Source organism: Hyla sarda, chromosome 1 (genome assembly GCF_029499605.1).
Source record: "Hyla sarda isolate aHylSar1 chromosome 1, aHylSar1.hap1, whole genome shotgun sequence".
Lineage (NCBI taxonomy): Eukaryota > Metazoa > Chordata > Amphibia > Anura > Hylidae > Hyla > Hyla sarda.
Genome location: NC_079189.1, coordinates 613,595,244 through 613,615,353, shown reverse-complemented (window position 1 = coordinate 613,615,353; position 20,110 = coordinate 613,595,244). Strand labels below are relative to the sequence as shown.

Genomic DNA, 20,110 nt, shown 5'->3' with positions numbered 1-20,110 from the left:
ACATGTACATTACACATATACAGCTCTACTGTGTACACATACAGGTCAGCTACATGTACATTACTCATATACAGCTCTACTGTGTACACATACAGGTCAGCTACATGCACATTACACATATACAGCTCTACTGTGTACACATACAGCTCAGCTACATGTACATTACACATATACAGCTCTACTGTGTACACATACAGCTCAGCTACATGTACATTACACATATACAGCTCTACTGTGTACACATACAGCTCAGCTACATGTACATTACACATATACAGCTCTACTGTGTACACATACAGCTCAGCTACATGTACATTACACATATACAGCTCTACTGTGTACACATACAGCTCAGCTACATGCACATTACACATATACAGCACTACTGTGTACACATACAGCTCAGCTACATGTACATTACACATATACAGCTCTACTGTGTACACATACAGCTCAGCTACATGCACATTACACACAGCTCTGCTGCAGACATATATAACACACACATACACAGCTCTGCACCACGCACATCACACACACACAGCTCTGCTGCATACACATAACTTCAGCTCATCCAGCAGCGATCACAACCAGCACAGCAGAGTCCTGCATACACTGAGCAGATGAGCCTAGAGCAGCAGCCCCTGATCATGTGACTCCTCCTCCTCCATGTGACTGATCACATGACGGTGACATCATCGCAGGTCCTGTACACGGCTCCTCTACAGATACAGGTAGGTGTGTACGGTCGGTGTCAGATCAGGATTATTGGGGATGATTATTATTAACCCCTTATAGTAGAAGTCTTGTGATGAACAATTTATCCGCTGGGCCCCTGTGATCTCTTGTACGGGGCCCCGGCTCTCCCCGATTGGTGCATTAGGACCTCTACACAGGGGTTTCCATGCCCCCTCCGTATATCTTTATGGGAGATCCGTTTGGCTATTTGTCTCTCCCATAGAGATATATGGAGGGGGCGGGCCTCACTTTGTGTAGGGGTCGCCGCTTCCGGGGTGATCTGGGGCTCTAGGGGTGTAGGAACCCCCACAAATAGCATTGTAATTGGGTGTGGTTTTGCAACAGACAAAGCCATAAAAGAGGAGGGGCTAAAAAGGGGCGGAGCCACTTAATTGTGCATGACAATACAGGCTCCTCATCACAGGTACCTACCTTCAGGGAGCAGTGAATTCAGGGGATAGGGATCTGTCCGGACGAGGGGTTAGTGTAGGCCCCAGTGATACCAGAAATTTATATACCAGAAATAAAAGTTTATTAAAAGAGATCAAAAAGTCCCATCAAAACAAAGATGATACCGGTAAAAACGACAGAGCGCGGAGCGAAAAATAAGTCCCATAAGTAAAAGTCTTATAGAAGAGGACAACTTTAAGCATTAATACCAGTATACAAGGAGGAATAAAATCACCATACATATTACCACCATACCAGTACTGACCAAAGGCTGAATACTGAGACCAGTATTAACCCCTTAAGGACCAAGCTAATTTTCACCTTTAAGGACCAGGCCAATTTTATTTTTGCGTTTTTGTTTTTTCCTCCTCGCCTTCTAAAATCCATAACTCCTTTATATTTCCATGTACAGACCCATATAAGGGCTTGTTTTTTTGCGTGAATAATTGTACTTTGTACTCTCATTTTACCATAAAATGTACGGCGAACCCAAAAAAACATTTTTAGGGAGGAAATTTAAAGGGGTGTTCCAGGCAAAAACGTTTTTTATATATATCAACTGGCTCCGGAAAGTTAAACAGATTTGTAAATTACTTCTATTAAAAAATCTTAATCCTTCCAATAGTTATTAGCTTCTGAAGTTGAGTTGGTGTTTTCTGTCTAACTGCTTTCTGATGACTCACGTCCCGGGAGCTGTCCAGTTCCTATGGGGATATAATTATTATTATTTTTTTTATAAAATGTGACAAAAAGCTGCACTTTTGGACTTTTTAAATTTTTTACGTTTACGCCATTCACTGTACGGGATAATTAACATTATATTTTGATAGTACGGACATTTACACACGCGGCGATACCAAATATGTTTATTTTAAAAAAATTACACTTTTTGGGGGTAAACTGGGAAAATTGACAATTTTTATTGGGGGAGGGGGTTTTCACTTTTTTTTTACTTGTTATTTTTACATTTTTCAACTTTTATTTACACTTTTTCTGTCCCCATAGGGGACTATCTATAGTAATCCTTTGATTGCTAATACTGTTCAGTGCTATGTATAGGACATAGCACTGATCAGTATTATCGGTGATCTTCTGCTCTGGTCTGCTCGATCTCACACCAGAGCAGAAGACCCCGGGAGACGGCCGGAGCAAGGTGAGGGGACTTCCATCCGCCGTGTTGGATGATCGGATCGCCGCGGCAGCGCCGTGGGCGATCCGATCATCCATTCAAAGTACCGCACTGCCGCAAATGCCCTGATCTGTATTGATCACTGCATCTGAGGGGTTAATGGTGGACATCTGCGCGATCGCATATGTCGTCCATTACCGGCAGGTCCCCGGCTGCTATTAGCGAGCACCGTAAATGTACGTCCTGGTGAGGGAAGTCCCGCCAAACCAGGATGTACATTTACGTCCGTGGTCGTTAAGGGGTTAAAGGAGTTATCCAGGAAAAAACTTTATAAACTGGCTCCAGAAAGGTAAACATATTTGTAAATTACTTCTATTAAAAAATCCTAATGCTTTCAGTACTTATGAGCTGCTTAAGTTGAGTTGTTCTTTTTTGTCTAAGTGCTCTCTGATGACACCTGTCTCGGGAACTGTCCAGGGTAGAAGCAAATCCCCATAGCAAACCTCTTCTACTCTGTGCAGTTCCCAAGACAAGCAGAGATGTCAGCAGAGAGCACTGTTGCCAGACAGAAAAGAACAACTCAACTTCAGCAGCTGATAGTTATTGGAAGGATTAAGATTTTTTTTTTTTTTTTATAGAAGTAATTTACAAATCTGTTTAAATTTCTGGAACCAGTTGATATAGAAAAAAAATAAAATAAAGTTTTTTTTCCTGGAATACCCCTTTAACAATAATATCAGTATACATGGAACTAATTATACCAGCACACAAAGACTGGATAATACCACCATACTGAGTAAAAACCACTATAAACAGACCAATAATACCAGAATATAAACAATACCAGGACCAGATAATACTGCCTCATCAGGAACACACTTTACATCACACAGTGACTGACTAATGCACTGTACTGTTACTGAATAAAACCGCTGTATACAGACCTGTATCTCCCTGTACAGTGACCATAAAGAAGGAGATACCAGCTGGATACAGAATCAGTACTCACTCTGATCACCTTAGAATCACTCGTAGGATGTGTTACCACATATTTAGGCAAACTGTGCTGTTCCGACGTCTAGGAAAGCTGGGTGAAAAAAATATGGCTGTAATTATATTTCTCACAGGAATCATCACTCAGCTTTCCTAGTAGGAAAGCTGAGTGATGATTCCTGTGAGAAATATAATTGCAGCCATATTTCTAAGATTTATCCATTGCTGGAGACTGTCTCTTCACCCGGCAGTAGGGATCGACCGATTATCAGTATGGCCGATATTATCGGCCGCTAATCACGATTTTGGGCATTATCGGTATCGGCAATTACCCTACCGATAAGCCGATAATGCCCCGCACCGCGACCGCCTCCCCGACCCACCGCACCTCGTCGCACCCCCCACCGTAGTGCTGGGCGGTATACCAGTATGAACCGGATACCGTTTTTTTTCTCCCACGGTATGGTTTTTTGCCCATACCGCTATACCGGTCGGGCCCCTCCCCCACCCTCCGAGTCAATAAAAAAAAATTAAACTTACCCGTAATGGGGGTGGTCTGGGCCATCCATCCATCCTTCCTGTAGTGTCCGGCGGCATTCCGGGTGGAGGGTGAACCGGTCCGGGCTGTCCTTCTTCTCCGGGGGTCCTCTTCTCCACTCCGGGCAGGCTCCGGCCTAGTAACGCTGCATAGACGCCGCTACGCCGTGACGTCAGGTGCGTCGCTGCGCAGGGGCGTCACTGCGTAGCGGCGTCTATGCAGCGTACTAGGCCGGAGCCTGCCCGGAGTGGAGAAGAGGACCCCCGGAGAAGAAGGACAGCCCGGACCGGTTCACCCTCCACCCGGAATGCCGCCGGACACTACAGGAAGGATGGATGGGCCGGACCCCCCTGACAGGTAGGGGGAGAGAAGCAGGTGGTGGCGGCGGCCTATGGCACCGCAAAAGCCTCTGCAGTGCATTGATTTAAAGCGCCCGCTTTAAATCAATGATCTGCAGCGGTGTCGCGGGGGGATAAATAGCTGATAACTTATACCGGAATATCGGTATAAGTTATTGGCTATCGGCCCCAACCTCCACCGATTATCGGTATCGGCCCTAAAAAACCGATATCGGTCGATCCCTATTATATACTGTATTTTTGATCCCCTGATGAACCGCTGTATATTATACGATACACGGGGAAACACGTTGGGATATACAGGTGTTGATCATTGGAGAACTATGTATTTGTGAATTGGTATTTGTAGTTTTTTATGTAATTGGAATAAATTGATATATTAGCTTCATGTGGTTAGTACATTTTTCAGGTGTATTTATGCCTGGAATAGAGGCTCGGGATGATTCTGTGAAGACCATTAACCTCATCCACTAGACAGAACTTCCAACCCTCCGGTTCTGCTCTTCTCTACTGATCAGGTTCATTGGATCTTCATGGAAGTGACGCTTTGTTTTCTGGGCAGCCATTACGGATTCCTGAACTGGATTCTGTCTCTTTATTTCTCTCCGTGTGCTAAGGTCTAGGTCAGTGGTGACGAACCTTTTTGAGCCCGAGAGCCCAAACTGTAATGGACGCCAAATTTTTTCCCTCAAAATGCCAGCACAGCAATTAAATCAGAATACAGTGGTCCCTCAACATACGATGGTAATCCGTTCCAAATGGACCATCGTTTGTTGAAACCATCGTATGTTGAGGGATCTGTGCAATGTAAAGTATAGGACAGTGGTCTACAACCTGCGGACCTCCAGATGTTGCAAAACTACAACACCCAGCATGCCCGGACAGCCGTTGGCTGTCCGGGCATGCTGGGTGTTGTAGTTTTGCAACATCTGGAGGTCCGCAGGTAGTAAACCACTGTTAGAGGAAGTTGTACTCACCTGTCCACGCCGCCATCCTCACCTGTCCCTCACCTGTCCATCGCTGTCGCCGCGTCCCCGAGGTGTCCCCGACGCTCCGACAAGGCCTCTGCTTCCCCGGCATCCGCGCTTTCCGTCGCCGCCATCACGTCGCTACGCACGCCGCGCCGATTGGATTGGAAGGCGTGCGCAGCGACGTGATGACGACGATGGAGAGCGCCAACGATGCAGGGGATCCTGAAGAGGACGCGCCGGAGCCCCGAGGACAGGTAAGAGACATCACCGGAGCTCATGTGGCACCGTAAACGGCTATCCGGTGGCAGCTGAAGCAGTTTGCGCTGCCGGATAGCCGTTTATGCGATGGCCCCGACATAAAAAAGCATCGTATGTTGATGCTGCCTCTGAGAGGCCATTGCATGTTGAAATGATCGTATGTCGGGGCCATCGTAGGTTGAGGGGTCACTGTACATAAAGGTATGTTATCACGGGTATCATTTTAATCCTAAGAATAAAAAACACGTCATTTTTACCGTAAATTGTACGGCGTGAAAACGAAACCTTCCAAAATTAGCAAAGTTGCGGTTTTCTTTTTAATTTCCCCACACAAATAGTATTTTTCTGGTTGCGCCATACATTTTATGGTAAAGTGAGTGATGTCATTACAACGGACAACTGGTCGCGCAAAAACCAAGCCCTCATACTAGTCTGTGGATGAAAATATAAAAGAGTTATGGTTTTTTGAAGGCGAGGAGGAAAAAACTAAAAAATTTAATTGTCTGCGTCCTTACGGCCCAAATGGGCTGCGTCCTTAAAGGGGTACTCCGGTGAAAACCTTTTCTCTTTTAAATCAACTGGTGCCAGAAAGTTAAACAGATTTGTAAATTACTTCTATTAAAAAATCTTAATCCTTTCTGTACTTATTAGCTGCTGAATACTACAGAGGAAATTCTTTTCTTTTTGGAATGCTCTCTGATGACATCACGAGCACAGTGCTCTTTGCTGACGTCATTATAATAATAATAATTATAATGCTTTATTTATTGTTGTACTTAGTGGGATTTGAACCCAAGGCCCCAGCACTGCAAGGCAGCAGTGCTAACCACTGAGCCACCATGCTGCCCTAAGCATACATCTGCTATGCATGGTTGCTCGTGATGTCATCAGTGTTCCAAAAAGAAAGGAATTTCCTCTGTAACATTCAGCAGCTAATAAGTACTGGAAGGATTAAGATTTTTTAATAGAAGTAATTTACAAATATGTTTAACTTTCTGCCACCAGTTGATTTAAAAGAAAAAAGGTTTTCACCGGACTACCCCTTTAAGGGGTTAAGGATTCAGGCCCGTTGTGCGACCTGGTCACAAGGCACCTGCCCCATCTCCTGTGACAGATGTGCGATTTACAAAATGACGGTCCTCCAGCATTTTCTGGATCTCTCAGTACCGTCACATTAGGATCCCTCAGGCCTTTTTCCAGTCTCTTGTGTCTCTTCAGAATGGGTGGTGATTGGTGCCATTATTAAAGCCTTAAGTGGCAATTGAGCAGTGGGGGATTCCCTGGACTACATTCTCCCCCAACTATTGGTCCGACCCCGTCCGCCTGTTTGAATGCCCTCATTGGCTCTTCTATGATTTCTATGTGATCATCTATGGTCCCTGCATTGGGTGACCCTGCATTTACTCCTGGTGTTCCGATCCTGGTTGCGAGCAGATCGCTTCCTTCTGGCTTCTTTATGGTCTCCTGGAGGCTTGCTCTTACGCTGATCTTTTTGCATTGTCTGATCGATGCCTTTGGGTCCCTGGAGGTCATTACAATGACGTCATTTTCCTCATATCTTTTACATGCTGCACACATTTTTTTCTATTCCTCGAGCCTTCTTACGATGGCTGTGGCCCTGTCATAGTGCGCTATGATCCCCAATTCCTCTCCTCTTCCTCCTAATTTACACTGGTTGTAAATTTTAAAAGAAAAGGTAAAGTAAAAGTAAAATTATACGAACAAATATGAAGACTAGAAAGTCCACGATTCTCCTCGGTTAGTGCAGAAGGTCGTTCCCGAGTAGAAGGAGACGCCACAATCGTCCTATTTGACACCTAAGAACCAGGCGGAGGTCTTACAGGTGTGAGGTCTTCAGACTCGGTCAGGTCCTTCTCCTCCATGATGTCAGGAGAATCTTCAGTTATCAATGAGAGACCATCCAGGATTCATATAGCAAGTAAATATTATTATCAAAATGCCAATTGGAGACAACTGCTCCCACTCCTAAGCTTGGGCATCGTCTAAAGACACCAACATGGATACAGCTTTATATAAGAACGCAACGTGGTTATCTCTTCTGTATCATAGAGAGACACAGACAGAAAGCAAATCTGTTATATAAAATAGTTCATCTCTGAGACTGCGGTGTATTCGGAAGGTCTCTAGCAGAGCAGGGAGAACGCCATTAGAATAAGTAACTAGAGTGACCTGTGGCCTCTGGACCAGAGCGCCACCACTGGACCGGGAGAGGTGAGTGCGTTCTAGTCTGTTATATTTTAGCAATGGGACAATGCATTTTGTTTTTTAGAGAAATCTGAAAACTCCTATAATGTCTCCTCAAATGTTTCCCCAGATTATCTCCAGGAAATGGATTTTATTTCTCCATAGATTCTGGTGCGGTTTATCATCGTCTCCTCTTCTTCCCTTCAGGTTTCTCCAATCCAGGATCCTCTGCTGATATCTTCTATATAAGAGAATTCTCCTGGATGACCCATCAACCATGGAGAGAGACAGGAACAAGATGGCCGACAGGATCATAAACCTCACTCTACAGATACTCTTCCGGCTTACTGGAGAGGTGAGGGATTCTGGGAGTGATGTCACATGACCTCATTCTTATCTATGTAATAACAGATGGATATGACTGGAGAGGTGAGGGATTCTGGGAGTGATGTCACATGACCTCATTCTTATCTATGTAATAACAGATGGATATGACTGGAGAGGTGAGGGATTCTGGGAGTGATGTCACATGACCTCATTCTTATCTATGTAATAACAGATGGATATGACTGGAGAGGTGAGGGATTCTGGGAGTGATGTCACATGACCTCATTCTTATCTATGTAATAACAGATGGATATGACTGGAGAGGTGAGGGATTCTGGGAGTGATGTCACATGACCTAATTCTTATCTATGTAATAACAGATAGATATGACTGGAGAGGTGAGGGATTCTGGGAATGTATGTAATGATATTAATGTGTCTCTCCATACTCAGGATTACACAGTAGTGCAGAAGTCCTCTAGTGGGCGCTCTCTGGCCCCTGAATGTGAAGGATGGGGAAGAACCCTGAGCCCAATCCCGGGGCCCCCACCTCACTCCCTGATACATGAGGAAATGGATGAACAGAAGATCCGAGAACTTATCAACAAGATGATGGAGCTACTGACTGGAGAGGTGACCCTGCTGGGACATTATACAGTAATGGAGGGGTCTGGTGATGACTGGAGAGGTGACACTGCTGGGACATTATACAGTAATGGAGGGGTCTGGTGATGACTGGAGAGGTGACCCTGCTGGGACATTATACAGTAATGGAGGGGTCTGGTGATGACTGGAGAGGTGACACTGCTGGGACATTATACAGTAATGGAGGGGTCTGGTGATGACTGGAGAGGTGACACTGCTGGGACATTATACAGTAATGGAGGGGTCTGGTGATGACTGGAGAGGTGACCCTGCTGGGACATTATACAGTAATGGAGGGGTCTGGTGATGACTGGAGAGGTGACACTGCTGGGACATTATACAGTAATGGAGGGGTCTGGTGATGACTGGAGAGGTGACACTGCTGGGACATTATACAGTCATGGAGGGGTCTGGTGATGACTGGAGAGGTGACACTGCTGGGAATGCTGGGACATTATACAGTAATGGAGGGGTCTGGTGATGACTGGAGAGGTGACACTGCTGGGACATTATACAGTAATGGAGGGGTCTGGTGATGACTGGAGAGGTGACACTGCTGGGACATTATACAGTAATGGAGGGGTCTGGTGATGACTGGAGAGGTGACACTGCTGGGAATGCTGGGACATTATACAGTAATGGAGGGGTCTGGTGATGACTGGAGAGGTGACACTGCTGGGACATTATACAGTAATGGAGGGGTCTGGTGATGACTGGAGAGGTGACACTGCTGGGACATTATACAGTCATGGAGGGGTCTGGTGATGACTGGAGAGGTGACACTGCTGGGAATGCTGGGACATTATACAGTAATGGAGGGGTCTGGTGATGACTGGAGAGGTGACACTGCTGGGACATTATACAGTAATGGAGGGGTCTGGTGATGACTGGAGAGGTGACACTGCTGGGACATTATACAGTAATGGAGGGGTCTGGTGATGACTGGAGAGGTGACACTGCTGGGACATTATACAGTAATGGAGGGGTCTGGTGATGACTGGAGAGGTGACACTGCTGGGAATGCTGGGACATTATACAGTAATGGAGGGTTCTGGTGATGACTGGAGAGGTGACACTGCTGGGAATGCTGGGACATTATACAGTAATGGAGGGGTCTGGTGATGACTGGAGAGGTGACACTGCTGGGAATGCTGGGACATTATACAGTAATGGAGGGGTCTGGTGATGACTGGAGAGGTGACACTGCTGGGACATTATACAGTAATGGAGGGGTCTGGTGATGACTGGAGAGGTGACACTGCTGGGACATTATACAGTAATGGAGGGGTCTGGTGATGACTGGAGAGGTGACACTGCTGGGAATGCTGGGACATTATACAGTAATGGAGGGGTCTGGTGATGACTGGAGAGGTGACACTGCTGGGACATTATACAGTAATGGAGGGGTCTGGTGATGACTGGAGAGGTGACACTGCTGGGACATTATACAGTAATGGAGGAGTCTGGTGATGATTGGAGAGGTGACACTGCTGGGACATTATACAGTAATGGAGGAGTCTGGTGATGACTGGAGAGGTGACACTGCTGGGAATGCTGGGACATTATACAGTAATGGAGGGGTCTGGTGATGACTGGAGAGGTGACACTGCTGGGACATTATACAGTAATGGAGGGGTCTGGTGATGACTGGAGAGGTGACACTGCTGGGAATGCTGGGACATTATACAGTAATGGAGGGGTCTGGTGATGACTGGAGAGGTGACACTGCTGGGACATTATACAGTAATGGAGGGGTCTGGTGATGACTGGAGAGGTGACACTGCTGGGAATGCTGGGACATTATACAGTAATGGAGGGGTCTGGTGATGACTGGAGAGGTGACACTGCTGGGACATTATACAGTAATGGAGGGGTCTGGTGATGACTGGAGAGGTGACACTGCTGGGACATTATACAGTAATGGAGGGGTCTGGTGATGACTGGAGAGGTGACACTGCTGGGACATTATACAGTAATGGAGGGGTCTGGTGATGACTGGAGAGGTGACACTGCTGGGACATTATACAGTAATGGAGGGGTCTGGTGATGACTGGAGAGGTGACACTGCTGGGAATGCTGGGACATTATACAGTAATGGAGGGGTCTGGTGATGACTGGAGAGGTGACACTGCTGGGAATGCTGGGACATTATACAGTAATGGAGGGGTCTGGTGATGACTGGAGAGGTGACACTGCTGGGACATTATACAGTAATGGAGGGGTCTGGTGATGACTGGAGAGGTGACATTGCTGGGACATTATACAGTAATGGAGGGGTCTGGTGATGACTGGAGAGGTGACACTGCTGGGACATTATACAGTAATGGAGGGGTCTGGTGATGACTGGAAAGGTGACACTGCTGGGACATTATACAGTAATGGAGGGGTCTGGTGATGACTGGAGAGGTGACACTGCTGGGAATGCTGGGACATTATACAGTAATGGAGGGGTCTGGTGATGACTGGAGAGGTGACACTGCTGGGACATTATACAGTAATGGAGGGGTCTGGTGATGACTGGAGAGGTGACACTGCTGGGACATTATACAGTAATGGAGGGGTCTGGTGATGACTGGAGAGGTGACACTACTGGGAATGCTGGGACATTATACAGTAATGGAGGGGTCTGGTGATGACTGGAGAGGTGACACTGCTGGGAATGCTGGGACATTATACAGTAATGGAGGGGTCTGGTGATGACTGGAGAGGTGACACTGCTGGGACATTATACAGTAATGGAGGGGTCTGGTGATGACTGGAGAGGTGACACTGCTGGGAATGCTGGGACATTATACAGTAATGGAGGGGTCTGGTGATGACTGGAGAGGTGACACTGCTGGGAATGCTGGGACATTATACAGTAATGGAGGGGTCTGGTGATGACTGGAGAGGTGACACTGCTGGGAATGCTGGGACATTATACAGTAATGGAGGGGTCTGGTGATGACTGGAGAGGTGACACTGCTGGGACATTATACAGTAATGGAGGGGTCTGGTGATGACTGGAGAGGTGACACTGCTGGGACATTATACAGTAATGGAGGGGTCTGGTGATGACTGGAGAGGTGACACTGCTGGGACATTATACAGTAATGGAGGGGTCTGGTGATGACTGGAGAGGTGACACTGCTGGGAATGCTGGGACATTATACAGTAATGGAGGGGTCTGGTGATGACTGGAAAGGTGACACTGCTGGGAATGTTGGGACATTATACAGTAATGGAGGGGTCTGGTGATGACTGGAGAGGTGACACTGCTGGGAATGCTGGGACATTATACAGTAATGGAGGGGTCTGGTGATGACTGGAGAGGTGACACTGCTGGGAATGCTGGGACATTATACAGTAATGGAGGGGTCTGGTGATGACTGGAGAGGTGACACTGCTGGGAATGCTGGGACATTATACAGTAATGGAGGGGTCTGGTGATGACTGGAGAGGTGACACTGCTGGGAATGCTGGGACATTATACAGTAATGGAGGGGTCTGGTGATGACTGGAGAGGTGACACTGCTGGGAATGCTGGGACATTATACAGTAATGGAGGGGTCTGGTGATGACTGGAGAGGTGACACTGCTGGGAATGCTGGGACATTATACAGTAATGGAGGGGTCTGGTGATGACTGGAGAGGTGACACTGCTGGGAATGCTGGGACATTATACAGTAACACCACTGGAGGGGTCGGGGTGATGACTGTATCATTATGTGTCAGGTTCCTATAAGGTGTCAGGACGTGGCGGTCTATTTCTCCATGGAGGAATGGGAGTATGTAGAAGGACACAAGGATCAGTACAAGGATCAGGTGATGATGGAGGATCAGCAGCCCCTCACATCACCAGGTAATAGACATGACTATATACACACGTCCTCTCATTATTTGTATGTAAAGAATGAATTCAGTCTCTGTATGTGTTCCCTACAGTCAGATCCAGTAAGAGAACAGCACCAGAGAGGTGTCCCCGTCCTCTTGTTGAGCAGTATAAGGAGGACATTACTACAGGAAAAGATCTGATCTATACTAATGCTACAGACATAAGGGAAGAAGAAGAAGAGACAGATGTCAGCGGAGATGAGCAGTATAAGGAGGACATTCCTACAGGTAACCACAAAGGTGAATTACTAATTCTCCGCTTGTAATAATTGTGTATATTTCTTTAATCTCTGTGTCCTGTCTCTTTCTTGCTGTAAATTCCTCTATTCAGCCAAAATGCTAACTAATGTGATACTACAGCTGGAATATGGGCATGGAGTATACCTATGTGTACACAACATGGAGACATATACCAGATAACACAATACACAACATGGAGACAAATACCAGATAACACAATACACAACATGGATATATATACCAGATAACACAATACACAACATGGAGACATATACCAGATAACACAATACACAACATGGAGACATATACCAGATAACACAATACACAACATGGAGATATATACCAGATAACACGATACACAATATGGAGACATATACCAGATAACACAATACACAACATGGAGACATATACCAGATAACACGATACACAACATGGAGACATATACCAGATAACACAGTACACAACATGGAGACATATACCAGATAACACAATACACAACATGGAGATATATACCAGATAACACGATACACAACATGGAGACATATACCAGATAACACAATACACAACATGACGACATATACCAGATAACACAATACACAACATGACGACATATACCAGATAACACAATACACAACATGGAGACATATCCCAGATAACACGATACACAACATGGAGACATATACCAGATAACACAATACACAACATGGAGACATGTTCCAGATAACACAATACACAACATGGAGACATATACCGGATAACACAATACACAACATGGAGACATATACCAGATAACACAGTACACAACATGGAGACATATACCAGATAACACAATACACAACATGGAGACATATACCAGATAACACGATACACAACATGGAGACATATACCCAGATAACACGATACACAACATGGAGACATATACCCAGATAACACAATACACAACATGGAGACATATACCGGATAACACAATACACAACATGGAGACATATACCAGATAACACAATACACAACATGGAGACATATACCAGATAACACAATACACAACATGGAGACATATACCAGATAACACAATACACAACATGGAGACATATACCAGATAACACAATACACAACATGGAGACATATACCAGATAACACAGTACACAACATGGAGACATATACCAGATAACACAATACACAACATGGAGACTTTGGAGGTTGGGTTCTCTCTCTTCCTCAGCGTTATTAACGAGCAGCAATGCATTTCCCTGCTGGGCCCTGGCTATTTAACCTTCTACAGTTCTGCCTGTCTCCTTTTGAGCTTCTTCTGCCTCAACCATCTACACTCCTGCTCAGACAAAGATTTCTGCAGACCCATCGCCACCTGTGGGTATATTGGATCTGCCCCACTTCCCCTGGTGACCGAATACATCACACTGCTGCTCATCTGACCACCGGCCGAGGTCGGACATCACTGAGGTCAATGATTAGCTGAGCTTTAGTTTGGTGGATTAACCAGAAGAAGGAGGAATAGGGACACTGCGGAGGGTGGGAGCGGGATACTGGAGGCATCGGGGGAGCAGCGGAGGAAAGTCTTGTTGCTGTATAATGCTGTGCAATAGGTATAGAATTATACAGTGAATACAACCTGAGGATTACTTATAAAAATCCTCTATGGGGAAAAAATATGTATAAAAGCCCCTCTCCTAATAAAAAATAAAATCACCCTTGTTTTCCTGTTTTACAAAATAATAATAATAATAAACATATGGAGTACGCCCAAATAAGAAATTGTCCAATCTATTAAAATATAATGTTTTGATGCTCTAGGGTCAACAGCCTAATAAAAAAAAGCCAAATGCCAAAAATGCTGATTTTTGGTCACATCATATATATTAAAAAAAAAAAAAAAAAAAAGGGGAGAAAACTTTTCAAACTTTATCAATGGAGCGCGGATGTAATGAATCAATACAGTACACATTTACAGCATTCATCTGTATGAGCAATCAAATAACTGCTCATACAAGTCCCATACAAGGAGTAAAATGTAAATAAACCCCCTCCAATAATATAAAAAAAAAATTGTTTAATAAAAGTTGTAATAAAAAAAATATATACATCTATTTTGTTGTAATTGTTGTTAAAAGGGACTAAAGTGTAATAAACTATGCAAATTAGATATCGTTGTGATGGTATTGAGCTGACGAATAATATTACCACACAGTCAATGTAGGTGTCATTACAAAGTAAGATCGGTCCAGCAAAAAACAAGCTCTCAGTCGGCTCTGTGGATGGAAAAGTAAGAGTTATGGCTCCTAGGAAAGCAAGAAAAAAAGAAAATTCTAAAGCTAAAATTTCCTGGGTTGTTTAGAGGTTAATACTGAAAAATAAAATCTGTTTTATTCTTGGCAGATCCTTGTACCAGGAGATCAGAGGAGAATCTTATATCTTCAGATTATAAAGCAGATGATGATATCACACAAGATACATATGAAGAACATTCCATTATCCCAGATACACCCTCAGCCCTTCACAGCCAAGATCTGTCATCTCATCCTTATATACAGGTCCTGTCTTCTCAGTCATCACAGGATGTTCAGCAAAATAAAGGTCACAGAAGGGGTGTTGGACGTCAACGAGCTCATACAGGAAATAAACCATATTCATGTTCAGAATGTGGGAAATGTTATCTTAAAAAATCACATTTTGTTCGACATCAAAGAACTCACACAGGAGAGAAGCCATTTTCATGTTCAGAATGTGGGAAATGTTTTTTTCAGCAACCCCATCTTGTTAAACACCAAAGAACTCACACAGGGGAGAAGCCATTTTCATGTTCAGAATGTGGGAAATGTTTTTTTCAGCAACCCCATCTTGTTAAACACCAAAGAACTCACACAGGAGAGAAGCCATTTTCATGCTCAGAATGTGGGAAATGTTTTACTCAGAAATCACATCTTATTCAACATCAAAGAACTCGCACACGGAGGAAGCCATATTCATGTTCAGAACGTGGGAAATGTTTTACTGAGCAATCAAGTTTTGTTCAACATGAACAAACTCACACAGGAGAGAAGTCATTTTCATGTGTAGAATGTGGGAAATGTTTTACCCGGAAATATATTCTTGTAAAACATGAACGAATTCACACAGGAGAGAAGCCATTTTCATGTGTAGAATGTGAGAAATGTTTTACTCAAAAAATACATCTTGTTAAACATCTAAGAACTCACACAGGGGAAAAAACATTTTCATGTTCAGAATGTGGAAAATATTTTACTGAGAAATCAAATCTTGTTCAGCATCAAATAACTCACACAGGGGAGAAGCCATTTTCATGTGCAGAGTGTGGAAAATGTTTTAGTAACCATACATATCTTGTTAAACACCAAAGAACTCACACAGGGGAGAAGCCATTTTCATGTTCAGAATGTGGAATATGTTTTACTCAGCAATCAAGTCTTGTTAATCATGAACGAATTCACACAGGAGAGAAACCATTTTCATGTGTAGAATGTAAGAAATGTTTTACTCAGAAAACAAATCTTGTGAAACATCTAAGAACTCACACAGGGGAGACGCCATTTTCATGTGCAGAATGTGGGTTATGTTTTACTCAGCAATCAAGTCTTGTTAATCATAAACGAATTCACACAGGAGAGAAGCCATTTTCATGTGTAGAATGTAAGAAATGTTTTACTCAGAAAACAAATCTTGTGAAACATCTAAGAACTCACACAGGGGAGACGCCATTTTCATGTTCAGAATGTGGGAAATGTTTTGCTCAGATATCTCATCTTGTTAAACATAAAAGAATTCACACAGGAGAGAAGACAATTCCAAGAAATAAATGATGCAGATAACACATCTATATATTAACCATGTACATAGGATATCTGACATTTATACATATATCATATACTGCATCTCCAAACTTGTTCCCAATTGTTAATAAAGTTTTCTTTTAGAACGTAGTCACCGATCCAGCGATGTCATCACTATAGTTTACATGGTAGGAAAAGAGTGTGATATATGGTTGTGATATTCACTGCTCCTCATGGAGAAGACCCAACAGGCATAATCCATGGGGAGCTGCTACTGGAGACCCAAACACCTCAGAGAGAAGGGACTTATTCCAGTGATGAAGAATTCCAGGACATGACCAGATTAGAGACACAAAATCACTTCTATCTTCTGGCTTCTAGGACATTCTGATCCTATAGGTGTTAGATTAGTGGGGTCTCCTACTCTACACAGGGTCCTTCCTTAGGTTATAGAGGGAAGAACAAGTTGTATTCGTGCGGAGAAGAATTAACCAGGTGGCTCTATGGTTGGTTCCCAGATCTCTGAGGGGCTGAAGCCTCCGACATTTATGACATAGTAGCTGAGTATACGGCGTTGTCCGGTTTTCCCTACTTAATCCTTGTGGGGGAAGAAAAGCAAAATAGGAGGAAGCTCTTGTCCTCATATCCCGTCCTCATATTCCGTCCCCATATCCTGACCTCATATCTCGTCCCTATATCCCGGCCTCAGGTGGGGCTGAGTTCTGATGAAGAGATTGGGGGCGTGGCTTTGTGGGAATGAACGTGACTTGCAAGCTGGGCCGATGCACAAAAGGGTAGAAAATAAGAGGTGTGGATTACATTGTTGGTGTGGCTTTGCAACATGTGGTGGGGCATGCGGGAGGGGTGTGGCTTGTAAGCTGGACTGACGCACTCACCAGGAGATGCGGAGAGGAGAGGAGGTACTTGCATGGGACTTGAGACAAAAACCCCATTGAGTTATATATATATATATATATATATATATATATATATATATATATATATATATATATAAGAGATGGATATGATGGGAATATTCCACCCGATACTCGTTCAAGAAGACAGTGGTCTCAAAGAGTGGCCCTCCAGATGTTGCAAAACTTCAACTCCGGGCATGCTGGGAGTTGTAGTTTTGCAGTAGCTAGAGGCACCCTGGTTGGGAAACACTGGTCTAAACTGTGACACAAAAAAAATATATAAAGTATTTAAATCCTGAAGGTTCTGCGGGCCTCTATGAATCATGATCTTCAGTTCTTTCCTATAGATTTTCAATGGGATATAGATCAGTTGAATGGCTGGTGGTTGAAGTTTTGAAACATCTGGAGGGCCACACTTTTAGACCACTGTAAGAAGACGAGCAGCCTGGAGAACAAAGAGACGACACATCGCGGTTATAGTCAGAACGTTCTGTTTATTATAAAGAAGCTGGATCTTCTATAGGAAGAATACGCGACCAATGACTTATACAGGGACATAATGACAAATCTATTTTAGGGTTAAAGCTGTCATCTGTGACTGGTGGGAGAATTATATTGTGTGATCTTCCTCTTATAGGGGGAGAGTTATCAAAACCTGCATAGAGGAAACGTTCACCAGTTGCCCATAGCAACCAATCAAATTGCTTCTTTCATTTTGCAGAGGCCTTGTTAAAAATTAAACAAACAATCTGGTTGCTATGGGCAACTGGTCGACTTTTCCCCTGCAAAGGTTTTGATAAATCTCCCCCTATAGCGGATAATCCTCGGTTCATGGAAAGGACTTGTTGGACGTCATTTGTTCATCTGAAGCTCCTGGCGCCTGGAACAACATGGCCGATAAACATATATTCCCTCGTGTCAGGATAAAGGCGGCACTTATAGATTTCATCAAAGATCATCGAATTATAGGAAAATTACTAAGTAACAAGAACAAGTTAATAGAAGAAAAAAAATAGAAGTAAAAGAAGTCACATGACGTAAATGTAGGTCACGGTATCCAGGTAGTTAGCGCACCGTGAGGTACATTTAAATGAGGCACGTGAAGAGAGCGGAGGAACTGCTCCACGCTTCATATAAGACGGATCATCCCACTGATGTCCGCCATTAACCCTTTAGATGCCATAATCAATGCCGATAACAGCATCTAAGGTGCTGAAACCCCCAAAGAGCCATCGTGAGGGACGCTGAGTTAAACGGGTACTCCACCCCTAGACATCTTATCCCCTATCCAAAGCATACAGGATAAGATGTGTGATCACGGGGGTCTCGCCGCTGGGGACCTCCACGACCTCAGCTGCGGCACTCCAGACATCCGGTGCACAGAGCGAACTTTGCAACATGCCGGGTGACTGGCCATGCGAGAGAGGCTTGTGACGTCACGTCCATGCTCCCTCAATGCAAGTCTATGGGAGGGGGCGTGACGGCCATCACGCCCCCTCCCATAGACTTGCATTAAGGGGGCATGGCCATGACATCACGAGCCTCCGTCGCTGCACCAGACGCTCTAAATGAACACCGGGTGCAGCAGGGAGATTGCGGGGGTTCCCAGCAGCAGGACCCCAGCGATCAGACATCTTATCCCCATCCTTTGGACAAATTTGGAGTCCAAGATCTCCTTAACAACAAAAACATCAGAGGTGCCAGAGATGGGAGAAGGGGAGATGTCCTTTAGAGAAAAACAGCTGTAGATGACTGATTTCAAGAGGGAAACATGGAAGGAATTCGGGATCTGGAGGGAGGAGGGAAGATAGAGGGAAAAGGCCACAGGATTAAGTCCCTTTTTGACTTTATAGGGACCCAAATAGCGAGGACCTAGTTTATAACTGGGTATCTTGAACTGGATATATTTAGTAGATAACCAGACTTTTTTACCTGGAGAAAATTCATGAGGAGGACATCATCTCTGTCCGCTTGGAATTTCATACGAGAAGTAGCATGTAGAAGAGAGCGACATGTCTTCTGCCAGATGGAAGAAAAATTCCGCAGTTGTTCATCAACAGCAGGAACTCCAGAAGAAGATAAAGGGTGAGGAGGACGAGGGTGTAGTCCATAGACCACATAGAAGGGTGAAGTACCAGTGGAATCTTTATGATTGTAGGAGAACTCTGCCCAGGGAAGCAGATCAACCCAGTCATCTTGACACGCAGAAATGAAATGTAGATAGTCTCCTAAAATCTGATTCACCTTCTCAATCTGTCCATTAGATTGAGCGTAGTTAGCCGAGGAGAAATCCAGCTTAACTTGTAGGCGTGAGCAGAGGGCCCGCCAGAACTTAGACACGAATTGGCACCACGGTCAGATACTATATGGGAAGGAAGTCCGTGTAAGCAAAAAATATTCTGAAGAGAAACCTTAGCAAGCTGTGGTACTGAAGGATGTCCGGGTAATGGTACAAAATGTGTACAGAATCGATCTACTACCACCACCCAGATGACTGTATTGCCAGGGGAAGGTCTGTAATGAAGTCCATGGAAATATTGGTCCAGGGAAGCTCAGGAACCGGTATGGGCTGAAGAAGTCCCGCTGGCTTGGAACGAGGTGTCCCTAGCACAGACTGGGCAGGACCGGACAAAGTACAACGACATCCTGTTTTAAAGGTAGGCAG

General features: G+C 44.5%; 1 protein-coding gene across 2 annotated transcripts in view; it reads left to right on the top strand.

The window, feature by feature from the left end:
• LOC130297668 (gastrula zinc finger protein XlCGF26.1-like) overlaps positions 1 to 16,895 on the top strand; it is a 106,714-nt gene extending 89,819 nt beyond the window's left edge. Inside the window, exons 3-7 of one of the 2 annotated variants that reach the window (XM_056550392.1) lie at positions 7,849 to 7,996; positions 8,421 to 8,600; positions 12,327 to 12,453; positions 12,537 to 12,725; positions 15,117 to 16,895. In XM_056550392.1, the coding sequence (XP_056406367.1) occupies positions 7,919 to 7,996; positions 8,421 to 8,600; positions 12,327 to 12,453; positions 12,537 to 12,725; positions 15,117 to 16,558 (2,016 nt within the window). In that variant the 5' untranslated portion in view covers positions 7,849 to 7,918 and the 3' untranslated portion in view covers positions 16,559 to 16,895. Of the gene's footprint in view, positions 1 to 7,417; positions 7,997 to 8,420; positions 8,601 to 12,326; positions 12,454 to 12,536; positions 12,726 to 15,116 lie in introns of those variants that run through there. The other variant, XM_056550384.1, reaches the window with a different exon arrangement.
• The last annotated feature ends 3,215 nt before the right edge of the window (positions 16,896 to 20,110 follow it).